Genomic DNA, 18,297 nt, shown 5'->3' with positions numbered 1-18,297 from the left:
ACAGTGACATTTATTGGATTGAAAAGCTTAACTGTAACCTACAAGATGAATTGAAAAGAGAGTGAAACCTCAGGCCGCCATTCTGAAACAACCCACATCAATCTGCTGCTGTAACAGGACCAGAATGAGGTCAGGGCTTAATGCAAGGCCAGTAAAGGGACATCCTGTCATTTTTTAAGCTTGGGCTTCATTTTAACATTTCTACAGTATGAATGAATTAGGTTTGGACAGATCTGGAACCGTTTCAGCCAGTAGCTCTGAGACGGGCTGCGAGGGCTGCAGAGTAGTATTTAAAGGCAACAGATCCACTAAAAATGCTCACGTCAGCTTAGGTTACAGTAGGATGCTTTTAAAAACCAGAGCTACCAGACCGCATTTACAAAAACAGTCGTTTCCCCTCTCAGGTTACAGGAGCTGCTCTGCTGCTGCCTGGATGGGTTGTTTTATTGCATTTTGAGACATTGGCGTTTTAAAAGCATCACTCCAACCAAGGATTGAAGGGAGCTAAGAAACAGCTATTTTTGTTACACATCTTACTCATCAGTTAAAAAGAGCAAGCTCTGCAGAAATCCTCTTATTTATGGCAATGTTAATTTCTGGAACATTTATCTGCCTGTCACTCAAACCCATAGCATAAAAACTCCTAATGAAAAAGATAAGCACCCTGTAAATACCCCACCGCCTCTCCTCTGCACCCTAATCCAGGTGCTTTTCCCAAATAAACAAGTCACACAGCAGCCTGAGCCAAACCCAAACAAAAAGCACTGCCACCTTTACCAAACCCCAGCTATGTTTGCACAAACTCCAGGTACCAACAGCTCCCCTGACACACTACACCAGAACCGGAATCAACAGGGTCATCAAAGCGCCTCCCTTCACCTGTGTTTGGTCACACAAGGCCCATGGGACCACAGCAGATCACTCAGGTGTTTCTGAACTATATGAAAGACAAAAACTGACAGAAGACACCTCTCCTCTCTGTCACTGGAGTTACTCATCCATAACCACACGCTGCTGTTTTATTGGCCCCCTGCTCCATACGACCTGAAATGCATCCAAACAATGCACGCTTCAGTTTGTCTTTCTTGTAGGCTTCAGCTGAAGTAAACAACAATTTGCAGAGCAACAGTGTAATGTCATTACATTTTCACACCTTCAGTTTGACTCCTAAAGTTTACTGCCAACATTAAAGCACACCTCTCAGTTGTTGACAAGTACAGCTATGACTCAACCACAGTGATAACAGGATGCTAAAGAGGAAGTTACACCATGCCCTTAGTTGCTTACCATGATATTATTAGGCATGTTTACTTCTTACATACTGTTTCAGGTGAAATTTGACAGAGTATCCTAAAATGGATCTTAAATTTACCAGCATGGGTCAAGAAAATTGGCTATTTTAGGGTGTCTTGAAGCTGTACAGATCGTGTTTGTGTGTGTTTTTAATAGGACAGTGGTGACGAAGTTGAAGGGGGGCCTCACCGCTGTCACAGATAACTAGCTGTGAAGGTTAGAGTATGTAAGGGTTAACAGGAGCAAAGTTAAAAGCTTTGTCATGAAGGGCTTGTGATCTTACGTATGCATGCATCTCATGGGTACTGAAACAGATGCAGATAGAAACTGTCAGCATGTGTACATGAGTCCCTGCATCTTAAACCCAGGTTGTTCCCACATAAAGTTTTCAGCAGTATTCACTGATTAGCCATAACGTCAACATGATAATGCTCTGTAAGCCCTCATCTCTTCAGTTCTGGACCAGAACAGTTCTGACTTAAAGAGACTTGGACCCCTCTGAAGGGGTGCTGTGGTTAAAGGTTTATTTTATCAAAGTAGTGTCCAGAATTTTTTTAAAAAGGTGAACATTTTATCATTTCCTCCAAAGTTGTGGCATTAATATACCTGATGAAACAGGTTTGTAATAAACAAAATATGCACTTTAATTCGGCTTAACTGAAACACATACATGTGGCATAATTGGAAGACAATGTTACTTTATTTGTGTGGTTTTTGTCAAATGTGAGATTAATGTGATCAATTAACTGTATTTTATAATTTCATCATTATTTTCGTGGATTTTTGCCCACTGGACATTTGAAATAAGAGATACAAACTTGTGTTACACTATGAGTTGCTTTAGAAAAGCATAAAGATGAATAAATACAAATATGACTTCCAAACTAAAGGCACAAGTCATCACCGCTCCACCTGTAGGTAGATGGTAATGCTAACTGTGAGGTCAGAACGCCTCCGTGTGGCTGTCCGTTAACATTACATTTACTCGAAGAGGGAGCATCGTCTTACCTGAGCTGATGCTCTTCCAACAGTGTTTCCGGGCAAATTCACTGCGAGAATCTGCATATGAAAGATAAAAACAGAAATTGAATCACCCTAGTGGCTTAAATCAAATTTAAAATTCAAGTTGGAAGCCATTTTGACTTGTTGACCTACCTCTGAATTTCTGCATAAGACATGCCGTTCCCATTCGAGCTCGTACACGCCGAACTTCTTTCACAAATGTGGACATTACTGTAACACGTTCCTTCATGTCAACGGCGGAAATAGTACATAAGTATACCCTAAATAAAAAAATATGTAACTGTACCGGAGATATTTTTTAATAATGCACGTTTTAAATACAAGGTAAAATATATATTATCTCTTTTTTTAAACTTAGAAACTCGTACTCTTGATTTATCTGTTCAAAACTAGTGTTGGTTAACGGAAATTCCAAGGAGAGCTCTATCTCCAAAGAATACATTGTAAAAAAAATAAAATAAAATAAAAAATACATCACTGGGTAAAATGTCCCGGATTCACCAAGAGTAAATATTTATGTACCCTGAATGGCGCTTCGTGGTATATTTAACCAATGTTAAATTTGACATGACTAATCACAATTCTATCCGTAGTCTAGTTGGCTTCACTTGTGATGCCATGCGAACGCCCCCATACGGCCATGCTCTGACATTGCACCAACATTTAACAACAGGCTGCATTTCTCAAAACAAAATACATTTCAGGAAAATAGTATAAAAAGTTTTATTGACAATGCAAAATATTAAAATTTCGACATGTAATCATTATAGGTTCGTCTACAGGTGTACCCACTGTTTCCTAAAAACAAGAAATTCATGGTTTCCTTCAGAAGATCAAGCACATTGGAATAAAATGGTTTCAAAGGGTATCAAAGGACATAATACAGAAAATTCAAGTGGTGGATTCAAGAACTCTGCAGATACTACACCAAAGAAGGACGCTTACATTTCACAAGAGATTTACAAGTAGAAAATGGAGAGTCATAATAAATATAATGCTTCTGGCTGTGATTCAGTGGAGAGTTGGATCCTTGAGGCAGATAACAGCACCGTACGGTTGGGTTTGCTTGTGGATGAGACCAACAACTCAGGCACTGCTTGTCTGCTCAGTCTTCACACTGCAAAGGAAACACAGAATAACATTTAAGTTGTGAGCAGAGGCTCTTGAGATGCAGTTACAGCAGGTAGATGTGTTGTCTTGCCTCTCCTCTCATTACCTGTTCACTCCAGTAAAACAGTTGATGCACACTTTGAAATATTTCTATGCAGGTGACATGTTCAAGCACATTGTAAGTGTGATTTGATGTGATGAACACAAAAAACAAACAAGTTCAGGGACTGTGTGTTCCTTACCTTTTAGAGTCAGCCTTCTCAGCATTGCTGTCCTTTGTTTTCTCCTCCTCTTTGATTTCTATAAAACATTTGTTTAAAAAAAAATAAATTACCTCTCAGTTAAATTAATTCTTCTACTTTCTCAATGTCCAGAATACGCACCAGGTTTCTTCTCCTCTCCTTCCTTCTTCTCTTCATCCACCCGGGGTCGTTTTGCTCCCTTCTTGTGATTGGCCACATTTCTCCTGCCGCCCTCCCCCTCATCCTCAGAGTCTGAGAACTCTTCATCACAGGCGATCCTCTTATCTGTGGCGCGGACTGCAATCACAAACACACTCTGGTCAAAGGTGGTGGAGGTGGAGGCTAACTGTGCCATGATTCAGATGTGTGCCTGATGGTCGGGAGTGTTTACTCTCCTTTACTGCAGTGTGCTCACTGATGGTGGATTTACTCTGAGGACGCGGTCACACCATGCCTTGCTCAAGCACACTTCAACCCTAAAGTCCAGTTCATTTGGCCTGTGTGACCACAAGTGTGCCTTGCTTAAGCACAATTCACTTCTCTGCTTTGGCACGCTTCGGAGAGGTGGGCTTCAGCACGGTTCACTTCATGCATGAGCACAAGCACTGAGACAGGGGGTATGATCCACGATGTATGATCCCTGTGACTGCTCTTCTCGACAATCAATCAAAACAATAGCAGGGGTTGTTAAAGGGCGGTGTCTGACTAGAATGACTTACCATAAGCCAAAAAGTCCCTAAAGTTTTGGTAGTTCTCTGTGTCTCATTGTGATGACTCTGATGAGATTCCACTTTGCGTAAACAGGCACTTCACAATGACTTAGGTGGGCCATGCGTGTGTAAAAACCACCTGCCAATGGTTTAAAATGGTGTAGTGTGACCCCTGGCTAGGGATGGATACCTTCCACATTTGAAACGATACGGTACCAACGCCCGGTACCTGGCAACCCTATATCGGTACTTAACGGTACCAATTTTTGGTACTTTTTTGTGTGTATGTGGTAAAAAATATCAATTTCTTGAATTAAAAAATCTCTTTTTTTTTCAGTTTAACATATTTATTCTACAATATATCACCTTGCAAAGCTGTGTTCATGTCCAGCATGGAAAACTGCCTACTCTCCCAGTCCCTCACAATCACAAGGATGTGTTTAGGTACCTCAACATGGTACCTTTTGATTTTTTGTGAATTGGTACCTGCTACTTTTGACAGAATTTGGTCTGTATCTATAAAAGTACCTAATTCAGTACCTATCCCTACCCCTCTCAAGTGGTGGAAAGGCGCTGCGCCAGGGGGGGTCCAATGATCCACTGTGCATGTTTTAAGGCATTTTGCATGAAGAAAAGACTGACTGAAACAAGATTTCTAATGATTTATACCAGGATATGTAGCCTGAGATGCATGCATAAAATGTTACAGCTGCATCAACCACAGGAACTGTTTGGATTTGTCTTGGTAGCTTCTAACTGTCAATGACAGATGTGTCTGCATGACTGGAGATACTCTGGTTCGTTTGGGGAAGGAGTCTTGGTAGGACTGGACTCTTGGACAACTTATTACTTAATGTAATCAAACACTTGCATCTGCATTGTCACCTACAATTCCTCCAATTAACGGAGCTCAAGTTCTGGATGAACTCTTAGCCCTAGCCCTAACTTTATCTGATGTAAGGTGTTAGTTACACAGGACTTTTGCATATTTTCAGTTTTCAAAACAAGTCCTTACTGGACAGGCGTTTGTCGGGATCCTCTGTGTCTTCGTCAACGGTGTCGTCTGGAATGGCGTCCTCAGGGATCGCCTGCATTTGCACTCCAGGAGCATGAGGCAGCATCCGGAGGTTCTCAAACAATCGCTGCCTGAAAAATCCCACAAAGTCACAACATGTAGGTATCTGAGGAGTCGTTTTAATGACTATTGACAGAGATACTTTTACAGCAGGAGATGTTTGAAATGCAGAATTAGTTTAGGGAACCACTTCTATGAAATAACCACATACTTGATCTTGTCCATGTACTCCTGAGTGTTCTGGTTGGTCATGTTGGAGGGACTGATGTGCAGCTTGAAGTCAGGCCCAAAGTACTCAAAGTAGTCATTGTAAGGCAGCTCTGTAACAGACACACCACAGAGGACAGTGAGCAAACAGCTGGAGAGGATTTACATACTGCAGACAGAGCAAAGTGTTAGCTTCACAGATTCTGGGGTAATACAGCACTGATAACACACCTGTTAATATGATTTACTGAGGCTGTCTAACACACTATGATTCACAGTGGAAGAGAGGATGGATTGAAACAAGTTAGAGGTCACTTAAGAGTCCCCAAACTCCATTAAGAGAACTACTGGTCCATTGGACAGGCTGTGATTACAGCCACCTCTCTTTCTGCCACACAGACTCAGTGGAGGAGACACACTGCTGAATCAGCCTGCTGTAAGAAAAGGTAGTGATCAGGCTGTCTTCTGGGGGAGGAGTTGTATCATTTTCCCTCAACAAATAGCCAAATACATCTTCAGCTCCACCCAGCATCTGCTAACATCACAGGGTACAGAGGGAGTGAAGTGACTGAGAGACACTTCAGGAAAGTTTGCAGCTCAATGACTTGACTACACTGACTTTAGAGAAGGGACAGCAAGTGTCCTTTGTTGTGATAAAAGTCCAGGGCTAACTTTTTTAATAATTTCATAGTACTTTATAGGAATAAAAAGCACACAGTTATCAGCTGCATCTTAACGCTGTATCTCTTCACATTATTAGCAGCATGCACCCTTAAACTCTCCACGCTGAAGTGAATTCAGACACCTTTCCACTGCTGCTGCACAGAACAGATTCTTTCCTTAATCCTGGAAATATGATCTCAAATGTAAAACCTCATAAGGGATCATATTAACCATCATATTCTAAAACTTAATGAACAGGGGTGCAAGCTTGTCATTATTCTGCAAAATTCACCTTTTGGGTCCAAAGCAGGTCATTTCTATAAATTAAAGTTAACCTGCAATAAAAATATGTTTGGGGGGAGGGGTGTTAATCTGCTACACAAGCTCAGTTGTCATGAATCTAATTCACTTTGTGGCAACTTATTTCCCAAGCTGTTTTTTTTTTGTCTGTCTATTTCTAATGATTTGTGCGTTTCTGTCAAGTCATGCTCCTTTTGCACGTCTGTGTCATACCCACTATATAATACTCCCTCTGTTAAGTTCATAACGGCATCATTTTTTTGTTTGTTTAAAGTTGGGGACAATAGTAGCAAAGTGATGGTTAAAAAGTGCTTAGGACGATGGATGCCAATAAGTAGTTTCACTTTAGACAAGACTTGTATAAATTGTTGCTGTGACGGACGCTTATTTCCTGTTTCATCAGGAGACAAGGCACCTTGAAATTTAGTACAGCAGCAGCAGCACATCCTTCCTTTTGTTTTTATTTTTAGCCCTGTGGAGGTCTGCTATGTCTGCAACTCTCGATGTATGCAGATGGTTCATTCAGGAGCGTTGGAATTTTCACTACTACAGAAAATAACCAGGCTTACAATGGCTTGTACATAGGTTTGTGTGTGTGGGAACATAATGACATCTGACAAAAGAACGAGGGGTACATCTGCCCTGTCCCTCCCTAAACTGACACCGATGAGTTTGTATGATGTGTGTGTAACCTAAAGCCGGGTTTCAATCAAGCAGACTGGTTCGCATCGTCATAGCTCGCATTTTGTGGCGTTTCCACTGACTTATCCCGGGGCAGATCCCAAACAACCAAAACCAGCCGTCCCACTTTTTGAGCCCCTTTCGTATGGGTGCCAATCTGAAACGATCCACATTTCTCCTGACACACAGACTTCTCTGAAACAAAGCTTGATTGCACGTTGTATCAAAGAGCTACATGCCAATCACAGAGAGGATGAAATGCTGCATATCTCCCATCATTGCTCTTGTTTACTGTCAAGTTTTTCTTCTTCGTTTGATTTGTTAGCAGGGTAAACTGTGTCGCGCTTCTATGACGTCACACTATTGTTTAACAGCTGCGGCTTTCAGCATTCGGCTTACACACCGCCTACCACGAGAGGGCACAGTTTTGCTGTGGAAACACAAAAAGGCTCAGGCTTTACTGTACTAAACCATGCCAAACCATACTGAACTGAACTGGACCGCTTGTTGGGAATGCGGCTTAAGGCAAGGCAGTTTTGTTTGTATAGCACATTTTGTACAAAATTGCAATTCAAAGTGTTCTAAAGAGAAAGTAAGAATAACACACAACACAGAAAAGAGTTAAAAATGAATAAAAGGAAGAAAAATGGATAATATTTGAAATAGATTATGGGGAAAATTAGTTCATGTTTATGTTATTGTTATTCTTCACGACATGGGGGGTGGGGGGGTTGACTGTCACCTTTCTTGACCTGTGATGTGTTTGCACCCCTGCATTTAAGTCCTGGGATGTTTCAACTGTGCTTTGAGGATTTAATGTGTGCTGCAAAGAATTAAAACAATGCAATGGAAGAAGCGTTGATAAGTTTAGTACTTCATTGAGCCTGAGAAGGAAGCTTGTCGACATGTTAGTTCCTACTCCAAAAATAGTTCAACCAGGAAGCTAAATCGCATAATATCCGACACAAACCGTCAGGGATTTCTGAGTCCAGGGCCACAGCCGTCTCATAGGTCCAGCAGCGGGCCACGTTGCGGATGGTGTATCCTCCTCCTCCCAGCATGAGCAGTGGGAGGTTGAAGGACTTCATGTACTCCACACACTTAGCATGACCTGGGAGAAAAACAAATGGTAATCATGAGACCCCCAGCATGCTGTAACACCAGTGTTTATGATGGATTATCCCCTGTGTGTGCGTACCGCGAATGGTGAGGTTGAAGCAGCCGAGGCGGTCTCCTGACAAAGAGTCTGCACCGCACTGAAGGACCACAGCGCTGGGCTGGTACATCTCCATCACTTTGGCCATCACCTGCAGAAACACGGCAAAGAGACTCACCACCAGAAGGCGTTAATGAAACCATTCATCAACCCAAGAAGCTTTCTGGAGCATAAAAAAAGTCCCTAAGTATCATCACAAGAATCTAATTTGATCTACTGGAGACTTCCCAAACATTTGATCCAGTTTTTAAATGATCAATTACCAAATCAAATCCCTCTGGTTTTAAAAAGGATGACATTTACAGTGGGGTAGAAGGAGAAGAACAGCAATATTCATATCAAAGCAAAATACTCACAGGTTTGAAAATCTGCTCATATGACTCATCATCGATACCATCACGCAGCGGGAAGTTGACGGCGTAATATTTGCCTTTTCCAGCTCCAATGTCCTGAATGAGTAAAAGAATTAAAACAATGTTTCAGCTGTTTTCAGATCAGATCTGTATCATCTCAGGAACAAAAAGCAGAGTCTGAAACTCACCCTGAGGTCTCCGGTTCCAGGGAAGTACTCTCCATATTTGTGGAAGGACACAGTCATGACTCGGTCTGTGGTGTAGAAAGCCTCCTCTACTCCGTCTCCATGGTGGATGTCTATGTCAATGTACAGCACCCTCTGGTGGTACCTGAAGAAACAGACAACGCAGACCATTGTTGAGTTAAAAGAAACATCCTGCTCATTAGGGCTGCAAACTTTCTCTCTCCATTACATGAAGTTAATGAGGCTGTTGGTGAAACATACTTGAGCAGCTCCAGGATGGCCAGCACGATGTCGTTAACGTAGCAGAATCCAGAGGCTTCAGACTTCTTAGCGTGGTGAAGTCCTCCAGCCCAGTTCACGGCGATGTCGGTCTGCTGTCGGTTTAATTTCACTGATCCAGCTGCACACAACAACAACAAAGGGTGGCTTTGGTTAAACTTTGAAGACTTTTGAATAAATACACAATCACATGTTCCACATCCTGGTTAGTTTACTGTGTGATAGTTATGAGGCTTTTTGGGGAGGAATTCTGATAGTGTTACAACTTGATCAATATTTTAGACAATTTTGGGAAAAGATATTCAAATAATGTGGAATCTAAACTCAGGATTTACAGCATGGGAAGTGCTGTGGTTTCTGTTTGTTGTTTTTAGCAGTACTGGTCAGAAAAACAGTTGGTGTGGAAAGAAACAGCTAGCAAAAGCACAATCTGTTGTAATAACATCGGGTCTCTAATTCGTGTTAATGTGACATATGAGCTGTAAGACCAGGACAGTGTTTCCCCTATCATTATATTTTACCAATGCATTGCAGTGCAGATATTCACGTTTCTGAAGCGATGCAGTGATGGGAGCAGGAAAATATTGATTATTATTGTTTTCATTAATTAAGGTTACACTCGCCAGGCCTCATTGGTCCAATTGACACAAGCACAACAACATTAACAGCTTTATGGCAGCCGGCAGTAACCATGAATAGGCAGGGGTACAAACTTCAGTTTTTTATAATACTGACCGAAACACTTTAGTAAGATCACATGATCAAGATCTGATTAATGCCACCAGTGATTGACCGTAATGTTGCACATGGTTGAGGCGTGCAGGTTGTTGCCAACTTAGCAACTGTCCTTGTATTTCATGGCCCCTTTAGCGTCCTTTTAAGTGGGAAAAAGAAACTTTTCTGAAGTTTGGAGACTGACATGCAAGTATGCTCTGATCTCCAGCACACGCTGCTTCTCAACGAGCTGCGCTGAGTTGAAAACCCTCAGACAGGAGCTGTGTCCTATTTCCGGGTCAGCAGCCCACAAAGGCTTCAACCCTGGAGGATCCAGTCTTAAGTAGGCTGCGTAGACCACAAAGGCCAAAACTGAACTGAAACAGTCTGGTCTATGGAGCATTTCCTGTTTGCCACTCACGATGCCATACAGCGCTGCCCTCACCTTAAAATTTTATTTTATTTCTTCACTTGCAGAGTATAAAACCACAATGTACATTTTCGACATCTGAACAAGCGCTAGGGGGATGTTGGATTAAAAAAAAAAAGTATAAACTGCAAGCTTTTATAGTTTATGAATTCATTAAATGTTTTGTTTGAATTCCCTGTAAAACATTTTAAAAAACATCATTTTTGTTTCCAGAGAATTTCAATTTACAAACATAAATTTTTTCTATAATGAGAAGATTTATAAATAAAGAACTGTTTTTCTTGAGTGTAATACTTAAAATGAGCCCAAACAAAACATTTCCACAGTGAAACAAAATGTTCTTCAATGCTTTAGAAAGATTGTTGCCGGAAATCTATCACAATTGGATAAAACTGGACTCCGTCTGGGCTTTGGCCAATCAACCATCATCTTCAGCATTCACATGCAATAAATCTTAGGAAAAGGGAGGCTGAGAAGGATTCACCGAATCCTTCCTTCATGGCACCTGAAAAGGAGGCCGGATTTATCGGCCACGTTTTGGAGCCTTTAAAATGGGACAGCCTTCGACACAACACTGTGTAATCGGTCTACAAATGTATCCTTTGTAGGCTGCAGCCGCTGAATTGGGGCAGCCGGCATGTTGAGGTTCTGCCCCAACATGTTCACAGACACACAAACAGGTGCACGCATTTACACACACAGAGAAGCTCATTCTGTAAAGCATGTAGTTGCAAGAGCCCCCGAAAAGCAGTAAATCTAGGGAAAACACTGTATACTGATGTGTCACTGTTCTTTTGCACTGGAAATTATGTTATTCAAGATTTGTACCATAGTGTGTAATTTAATTTTCTGTTTTGTTAAAACTGGTACTGAAATTGGCACTGAAAAAAAGGACTGTTCAGGAACCGGTATCGAAGTGAAGGTATCAGAATGATACCCAGCCCTTACCCCTGAAGGGAGAGCGAACAAAGGCTGCAGTTTGTGATTTGAGTGGCTAAATGTGCGTCTGTGTTTACAAATGTTTCAACCTTTGCATGCCCATCAGCTGCTCAGACTCTGTGTGTGTGTGTGTTTTTTCAGCATGATTATGACAGCAACAGAAAACTAACAAAACAACGAATACTATAATGTAATAAAAATGTCTATTTTGCTCATAAAGAGGGGAAATCAGTGGCCCTTCCCCTCCTATATGGACAGCAACTTCCTCTGTCAGCATCATGCTGTAACCGGTCAAAGATTTACAGTCACACACAGACTGGCAGACTCCTTCTTTAGAATTGGAGGAAAAAACCTAGTCTCTCTGTGTGTGCTTTAGTGACTTTGAGATGAAGAGATCTGACAGTGTTCAGTGGTACTCTTGTGACTCACCAGCAGATCCACCAGCAGAAAGTTGGCAGAACTCAAACAAGCCATCAAACACAGGACAGTCCTCTCCGACGTTGACTGCAAGATTAAAACAACAACTCATCAGGGTTTCTTTTCTCTGTCTGCAAACTACATCTATGTAAATACAAGTTACTACCACTGCTTTGAGACTGAAGAATGAAAAAATAATGAGCATTAATGTCACACGCAGGCATAGAAGGAACGATGTATGGAGCACTCACAGCGCTGCATCTGCTTGCTGAACTCAGACATGTTGTCTGGCCGGATTGATCGGAGAAACTTGATGTAGTCATCACTGTGATATTTCGTCATCTCCTCTGCTGTGGCTTTGTGTGGTCTCTGAAAGACAAAAGGAAGATGCTGGATGAAAACTGAAGATGTCTGCCGCTACATTTACGTTTAAATGACAATGCAGGAGGTTATTCAATCATTCGTACATAGATCTCCATTTTCCTGTAGAGTCCATAGTTCAGGAGCAGGTTGTGGGTCATCCGTATGCGGTGTGGTTTCATCGGATGTCCTTGTCCGTAGTAGTAGTTCCCGATGTCACCTGAAAAGAGGAACAAAACCCGTAAATAATGTTTTCGCAAACTGAAGTGTGTGCATGTGCCGTGTACAGTTAAGACAGCCAGATATATGAATGATACTGATATGAATGCATCGATCTGACAACAATTTCAGGGCCCCATTGAAATGAGTAGAGACTGATGAAAAAGTATAAATCATGGTCTTTGAGAATTCTTTATCAGACTTTTCCTATTTTATCGAAATATTAAAAGTTCCAGGTACCACCAAACTTTCAACCTAATACTGATACTGTATGATCAAGCTTATATCCTCATGCTAATGAGAACTTCCGTGTTCTCAAAAATGTACATTAATGATCAAAAACCATGGGTTGAAAGTCACATTTTGTTCTCACAGCTTAAGAGATTCTTACCAAGGATGTGTCTGTTTAGTCAACTTAAATATTTCTATTACTGACAACCTGCCGTGTGGTGTGAAGGGAAGCTTGCACAGAAGAATGCGTCACTTTCTATAAGTATACCACTGTTCTGGCTCAACTTGTGACCCTGTTATCTGGAGACTATCTGCTGAGTATGTCTGTGGTCATGACAGAAAGAGTCCTTTTTCAATATAAGGTCTACATGTTCTCATCAGATGCATCGTTGATGAATTAACAAAAAAAAAAGTCTCATGAACAATACCTACAGCTGCACTAAGAGTCTCCAGTTAACAGGGTAACACTCAGAACCAGAACCCCAGCTTACATGTCACGTCCATAGACAGTAGAAAAATAAATAAATAAATAAATAAATAAATAAATAAAGGACATCTTGCCTGGCTCGAAATGAGGTCGCCACTAAAACTGCTCCCCCTAGTGACTGGCTGCAGTATAGGTAAAAAAAAAGAATCCATCTCACCAGCCATTCCTGATGGACTGTGGTCAAACTTTAAAAAAAATAATTTACATTGTAGAAAGGTTTCTCACATCCGATTGTTGTGTTGATTTGAAGATATTATTTGACTGCCTTGTATTCAGGTACCCCCTTTTCCTGAAAAGTTACATTTCCATTAGTAATAAGGAGTTAATAACAAGGCTTTACCACGTTTAAGGATGATTGACAGCTGTTTAGTACTTTTTGTAAATTAGGTTGGGCGGTAGAGCCAAAAAGAGATTAGACTTAAGAATTAAAAAAATATTATTTTTGTCACCTGCCTCCACTCAGATTCTCTCACAGTCTCTACTGCGCAGGCTCTGGCTGCACAATGGTGGCGCCTCTGGCAGGGGTGTTTTGGCTTTAAAACCGTACAATAATAAATGGTGGAGCTACGCTGTCCATTCTATATACAGTCTATGTTCACGTCTCTATCTGTGTGTGTGTGTGTAGCATCTGAGCTGGCTGAGAGGGTTTTTAAATTTAGCTGATGGGTGCTAGTTCACAGACTGGGGTGAACTTACAGCAGAGTGGGGGGCCATTTTAGTTTCACTTAAGTGTTTCGTCAGTCCAGTAAAGACCACATGGTGTGTGTGTGTATGTGTTGTTTAATGCTGATGGATAACAGCAGCACAATCACTGAACAGCCTGAAACATTCATCTCAACTTAAATATTTAGCTTTATTATTTGTAGTTTTTCTGATGACGGAGTGGTTTGGGATTAAAACAACGACAAAATTTTGTACAGGGTATTTAAAAAGGCTACAGTTTGGTTTGGGACAGGGTTGAGCTGTGTAAAGGTTGGCTATGACTGTTTTCTGCATTTTTTCCTTTCCATAAGTTGAATGCAGTGAGTGAGGCACATCACTTATCGTAGTCACTTTGTATGACACACTAATGTAAGATGCATCACAATTCAAGTTTCACGATACAGCATCAGCTGATGTGCGCACATCATTATTTTTTTTGTCCCTTCAAATTCAAAATGAATTTTTACTGTTTTATAACTGAGATGTAGATAATCCCATACTGTCCACTATCTCTGCATGTTTCTTAACAACCAAGCATGTGGACTCATGATAACGTTTGTTTTATTGCAATTGCCAAATTGTAAACACAAGGGCTCAATTGAACCAAACTGTGCTGCGCAACTTCGCAAGAAGTTGTTAAAACAATTTGTGTGCACATCAAAAACAGAAAAAGAGTCTAACAGTGCAGTGAATATGACAGGCTGTGGTTGGACAGAAGAGTGTTACACTTACCCTGTTAGTAACTAAAAACATAAACCAATAATGTTTAATCTGTGTAATCAGTTTTAGCTTCAGAAGAATTTTTCACCAAAGCTTGACAGAACACCATCTGTATGACATTCTAAATGACTATCTTTTCTATTCTCTGTTACTGTTGCCCTTCAGCATGATCCATGATACTTCACTTCCTGTGTCTCAGTCACATGACCACAGGAGAGAACAGCTCAACAGGTATTAACAACAGGAAATAATACTCCACAAAACTACCAAAAACTAAATAATAATGTGTTTCGTTCTCTACTTCAGTAAAATATGTACTTAATAAATTAGGACAAACTTTTTTATTGGTAAAAGGCACCTATATGTCAACATATCTCTCCCATGGGAAAGAATTTTCCTGATCATTTCTGCTATGTTCTCATAACCACCATACTCAAATACTGGGTGGAAATTTTGGAGTGAGGGAAACTCTAGAAAGATTCTGGGCAGATATGTTGTCTGATTTTATTCACACCAGGAAAAATTTGCACAGTAAAAAAAAAAAAAATCTTATATCAAGGTGTTATTAAAAAAATGTCTGAATTGCTGGTAAAGTGTAAAATCCCCAACCAACTGTGTAAGAAATTTCAAAGCTCCTATTGAGTCTTCCATGACATTTTTTTTGCTTGAAATAATTTGCTTATGTCCTTGTGCATGTGTGAATAGTAAGCATTACAATCACTAGTTCCACTATCACTTTAACACCTCATTTTAGTACTCTAGCATGACTTTTCTCATCTTAATTTCTAGCCAACTGTCCTCCTCAGTCTCAGTTGTCTAAATCCCACTCCAACAGACTTACACCGATTGGTAAATGTTGTGTATTCCCCCAAGAGGTGATTTGGGTGTTTTCTCCTTTTAAGGCTGAGCACTGTGGTGGACATCACTATAAAGAAGTGACAGGTGCTTCTGGTATGGACTACTTTCACCGTGCGAGATTAAACATAGTCACCAGAAATCCGACTTTAGTCTAGTCGAACTGGATGTTGGTGAATACAGCATACTGAAGCCACTATTTTTTCCCTACAACTAAGCTTAGCATGTGTGACTAATCCTGTCCTCATAAATGTGAAGTGAAACATTTCAAAACGAGAGATTTCTCTAAAAGGATGCTGCTGGTGCTCTTTCCTGGTTTTTGGTTCTGCTCATCTGGACCCAGGGACGCGGAAACGCTTATTCCAGCGAGTAACATCAATTAGGCCGGAGCACATTGTGTGTGAAATAGTTACAAATATTGCTTTTTCCATCAAAAAAGTAAGTTTGACTAACTATTGATATCATTTGTCTTTGTATACTTGATCAATTCAGGTAAATGTATTGATATGGTGCACAAAGCCGGTCCACGGTTGTAATTCGTGCTGGACAATAATGACTCAATCAAAGGATTACTGTGTTCAAGCATTTAACGCTAAATTATCTCCATCTCACTTCATTTCTTCCTCTTTAGAAAACTCCACATATCGTTCAAGGTGCTCGTGGGATCAGATTTACGTTTTATTAACCAGTAAAGTGACACTAGTTAACACCACCGAGGCCATTCAACCGATGTCACAGCGTTAGCAGCAGGCTAGCTCGAGCTAATCTCCTCACATTCACCAGCAGCTAAAGAACAACGTCGGCTAGCCGGCTAGCGTTAGCACGCCAGCTGCTCCTCATTCAGACACTCAGGATGTCCCATACCGTCATAGTAGTAGCAGACTTTCTTCTTAGTGCCACCCGCAGTCGTGTAAGCCATGTTCGGAGCACTTTCTCAAAAAGTTGGTTGAATTTTGCTTCAATAGGTGGACGTTAGGAGGGACGGCATCAACACAGAAGAATACACGACGGAGTGGAGCGGTGTTCAATGGGAGGCGCAACCGTCTGCAGCGGGGCGGGGCGGTTATGAAGTGGCCCCGGGCCCCAGACACCACAACAATAGAGGAGGTCGTTTAAAAAGTAGGCCTTTTGTCGTTGAGAATTAAAAATAATTAGAATGAAGTTTAAGTCGACACACAATAGTATGTTGGCAAATTATGTGTTTTTTGTAAACAAAGGCTGCGCAAGCTTTCCAATTAGTTTAAGATAGACTTATGGGATATGCTACCTTTACTTTATCCAGGAATAAAACACTCCTCCCCATCTCTGTCTCTGCAATTTGTTTCACCCAAATGAACACAGGTGCCAGAGCAGTGTACTCATTACGCATTACAGAGGCATTTAGAAGGGGCAAAAACACTAATGTGTGAAAATATGAAATATTACAAGTTATACATACTTCTACAGCAGCTGACATTATCAGCCTTTTTTATTCAAGAGTCTTAGTCTGGTGTCATGGTGTGAGGACATCAACCTCACCTCAACAAGGACAAGACAGAGATCATAGTGGATGTGGAAGGAGATAAGACCTCATCAACCGTTCATCTGGGTGCTTCAAGTAGAAAGGGTTAGCAGGCACAACTACCTGACAGTCCACATCGTTGAGGACCCTACTTGGACATTCAACACCACACAGCTGGATTAAAGGCTGAACAGCGGATGTACTTCCTGAGGAGGCTGAGGAAGTTTGGCACACAGACCAAAAATCCTCTGCAACTTCTTCAGCTGCATAGCATGTGGACCAGCTGCATCGGCATGTGGTACGGGAGCACTGCTGTGTACTGCAAATGTGCAAAAGTTCAGTAGTTTACAATTTGTTTTTTTGTTTGTTTTACTGAATTAAAAAGAAAAAAAAATGTAATTCCCTTGAATGTAGGCCTATGTATTTTCTCCATCCAGATTTTTATTGAAAATATTATGAACAATTAGATTACTACATTTATAATAATTCAGACAAAAATGTTGATAATACTAAGATTAGACTTTCCAAATTCAGCCAATACGTATTGATCTTTACGCAATGAACGGAACAAGATCAGAGAGGCTCACGTCGTTTCAAACTAAAGAGGCAGACGTTCCAAACTTTCCATTTGCTCTCAGAGTCCAGGTGCAGGAACTTCGCTGCTGAAAAAGAGAACATTTAAAAACCCTTAATTTCACCCAGAGAGGGAAAACTACGCAGAAGAAACCCTCGAGGAGAAATCCAACTCAACTCACACTTTTAAGAAAAATGTCATATTTTGGACCCCTTGTGGAGGAGAACCTGCCAACCAGAGACAGAGGAAGGACCAGCAGTTCAGCAAGTAAGACAATTTGACATTTTAAACCAGTAAAATCGCCCCCACGCTAAAATATTGTTAAAAGTTATATTATATCACATACCACCGATTTTTTAAGGATTTTTTTTTCTGGAAGAAAAACTGTTCTTTCAGTACTTGAAGTTTACAGTGTAACATGATTAGTAACTGTTAGACTGGACTGAATTTCGCGGGACAGATGTGGAATATGTTACTGGTTCTTTATAGATTTTAAAACCTGCCATTACATTTCCAAATTTTAATGATAAAATACAATAGTAAATATTGACAAATTTAATAAAGTGGCTGTGCTGTTTTTTGAAAATTCTAAAATATATTTATTTTACATAAATGTTTTTCTCGCCACCTTGGAAATGATAGAACTTTGAGCAGGACCAGACCGAGAGCGCGCATGCGCGAAATGACTGGGCCGTGTCCTCGTGAGGATTAACGAGTGTTGTAATATTTCCGATATGTTAGATGTATGGTTTAAATCGTATTCATAGATGTGATCATATACTCAGACTGCGCACACTACAGGATAGTGGGT

The 18,297-nt window shown here is 40.8% G+C and overlaps 1 protein-coding gene across 1 annotated transcript; it reads right to left on the bottom strand.

The window, feature by feature from the left end:
- Positions 1-3,024: 3,024 nt before the first annotated feature.
- Positions 3,025-16,469, bottom strand: LOC141802085 (histone deacetylase 2). Its single transcript, XM_074685498.1, has 14 exons — positions 16,276-16,469; positions 12,305-12,417; positions 12,089-12,206; positions 11,850-11,924; positions 9,320-9,458; positions 9,062-9,203; positions 8,877-8,969; positions 8,503-8,611; positions 8,275-8,415; positions 5,665-5,773; positions 5,394-5,524; positions 3,810-3,965; positions 3,669-3,726; positions 3,025-3,433 (listed from the first exon to the last, which is right to left on the bottom strand). Exons 1-14 carry the CDS (start codon positions 16,328-16,330, stop codon positions 3,403-3,405), a joined length of 1,470 nt encoding a protein of 489 aa, XP_074541599.1. The 5' UTR covers positions 16,331-16,469; the 3' UTR covers positions 3,025-3,402.
- Between the last annotated feature and the right edge of the window lie 1,828 nt (positions 16,470-18,297).

The sequence above is a fragment of the Halichoeres trimaculatus genome, unplaced genomic scaffold (genome assembly GCF_033239565.1).
Source record: "Halichoeres trimaculatus isolate MK-OKI-2021-1 unplaced genomic scaffold, fHalTri1.1 fHalTri1_scaffold_13, whole genome shotgun sequence".
Taxonomy (NCBI): domain Eukaryota; kingdom Metazoa; phylum Chordata; class Actinopteri; order Labriformes; family Labridae; genus Halichoeres; species Halichoeres trimaculatus.
The sequence above is the reverse complement of the archived record's forward strand: the minus strand, read 5'-3'. Positions and strand labels throughout refer to the sequence as shown.